Raw genomic sequence first — 2,362 nt, 5'->3', positions numbered from 1 at the left:
ATGTCCTCATGTATTTTGTTAGTTAGATATATGGAGATGTTGAGTTTTTTTTTTTGTATTTTAGTTGGACTAGTAGAGATTAGGTTTCATGGTGTTTGATCATATACTTTTTTTGTTGTATAACTTAATTTTATTTATATAATTATGTTTTGATATCTGCACTATTGAATTGCATATATGAATTGTAGTTTTTAGAATTAACTACTGATCAAATGCTTGAAAACATGCTGCTACTGATCACTGCAATCTGGTATTTATAACAACGCGGGTTGACGAAGCCTGATAAGACCAATTTTGTTAAATATTTTTAACATCGGCTAAAAAAGCGAGCTTTTTAAACAAATTTCACATCGGTCAGATACCGACTTTGTTAAAGATATTTAACATCGGTTAAACGACCATCTTCTAAAAGGGATGTTAACTTCGGTTATTGACCATGTATTATAGGAGTCTAGTACATTTTTAAGAACTTTGTTCTTAATAGCTAACATCGCTCAAAAGCAGTTGTGAAAACGAATGGTCTATACAACGCCGGTCCGGAAATTGACGTTAAACATTCTTTAACCGCGGTTTTTGACTGATGTGAATCAACAGTTTAGTTGTAGTGATCGAAGCAACCTTGAGATACGACTAGTATTTATAATTAATAAAGGTTTCTAATGAAAGGTATAATGAAGAAATTTAACAGAAAATGCTAGAAAAAGAAGACGAAGAATATAAAATATGGAACATTCTCACTGAACTTTATTTAATCAGCTCTGTACGTAGAGCTTAGTTCAAACATCACACTGACTTTATCATATATTACACACACAGGAAGATGTAGAGCTAATTTTATACAGCCAAAGACATCATAGGGATGTCATGTTTTATTTACTATGTAGTACATCGGTGGTACATAAATATCTTAAGATTTTTCGTAAAGCCCAATAGCATTCAGGTAATCACCGCTGGTTCTTCCTACAAATCCAGCAATTGTGGAATCATCTGGGATTGTTGGGGTACTGAAAGCGTTTCCTTCTTTAACTCCATATGAATAGGTATCCTGGTTGGTCTTAATTGTGAGTGAGCGTACTACTTCAGCAGTAGTAAGGGCACCGGGCACAGCACCAGTATATCCACTCAACTTTTCTATGACCTCCCCTGGGTCTAGTTCAATCTGGATGTGAAAATATTAATAAAAAACAAAATTATATATAAACACCACATATAGAGAGAGAACGAGATTGGGCAGAAACATAAAGCCATTTTGTGAGGGGCTTTCACAATTAGCAAAAAATAATAAAGAAATTATAAATAAGAAACTAACCGTCACTTGTGTGTAGGTGTTATCACCACTTTTATGTTCGGTCTTTGTACCATCCGAATAGATCACAGAAAAAGTCCCGATGCCTCCACTTTCCCCTTTCTTATATGAAAGGATGATTTTTCGAACTCCATTGTGTGTGGTCCCATCGTTCCAAGATGTACCACCGTTCCCTCCATATGGTCCATGTAATGTCAATTGGTGGACCACGCCACCACAAATCAGCTGCAAAATATTTTTGAAAGGACAATATTTAAATCTTATATACATGCTTACATGTATATATATAGTTACAAGCTTTCATTGTATTTAATCTTCCGTACACCCTTTTATACACATAGACACACACAATGCATATATAATATGGAATCTTCTCAAAGTCTAGCATACATACATAACAATTAATAAATGCCAATAAAATTAAAACTAATTTTATTCTTTTTAAAAGAATTATCAAACTATCGGTCGGAAAATCGATCAGGGTAAAAGGAGTATTTTAAACTTCTCTCGATCTGGCATCTTTTATGTTTTCTTCATATTCATATGTGAGAAACTTAAAAACTAGTTTTACAGTTGTAATGGAAATCCAATAACGCTATCAGCTTGTGGATTCAACCTTTGAACTAATCGCGATAATGAAACAAATGGAAAATCAAAGTAGGCTAGCTCAAATAGAACTGTCACGATTTTTTATTTTTTTTGACTATTTTGAGTAAAATTAGTATATGTTTTATGCATGGATTAGTGTGAATGTGTATGTATAATGACAAATGCATTCTTACATCTACAGAATCTTACCTGTCCTGGAAACTGTTTGGGGACTTTTAAAGCTTGCGCCATCGGGATGAAATCGAAGAGATTGTGGATTTGGATATGGAGAAGTAGTGTGCGGTGTTACTTGGTTGGCTTACCTCTATATATAGAGAAAGCAAATATCTAATTTTGTTGCAATGTTCTATTGTATGTAAACTTGAAAATGGGCAAAGTCGTAATACGGTTTGGAATATATCTTGTCTTTTTTTTTTTTTTTTTTTTTTTTCCTTTTTGTGTTTACTT

At 33.2% G+C, this 2,362-nt stretch overlaps 1 protein-coding gene across 1 annotated transcript; it reads right to left on the bottom strand.

Moving 5' to 3' along the window:
* Positions 1-717: 717 nt before the first annotated feature.
* On the bottom strand, positions 718-2,202 carry LOC21399256 (jacalin-related lectin 19). The gene is made up of 3 exons (XM_010109163.2): positions 2,105-2,202; positions 1,310-1,531; positions 718-1,159 (listed from the first exon to the last, which is right to left on the bottom strand). The coding sequence occupies exons 1-3, from the start codon at positions 2,144-2,146 to the stop codon at positions 908-910; spliced, it is 516 nt and encodes a 171-aa protein (XP_010107465.1). The 5' UTR covers positions 2,147-2,202; the 3' UTR covers positions 718-907.
* Between the last annotated feature and the right edge of the window lie 160 nt (positions 2,203-2,362).

The sequence above is a fragment of the Morus notabilis genome, unplaced genomic scaffold (assembly GCF_000414095.1).
Source record: "Morus notabilis unplaced genomic scaffold, ASM41409v2 Scaffold351, whole genome shotgun sequence".
Classification (NCBI taxonomy): Eukaryota; Viridiplantae; Streptophyta; class Magnoliopsida; order Rosales; family Moraceae; genus Morus; species Morus notabilis.
The sequence above is the reverse complement of the archived record's forward strand: the minus strand, read 5'-3'. Positions and strand labels throughout refer to the sequence as shown.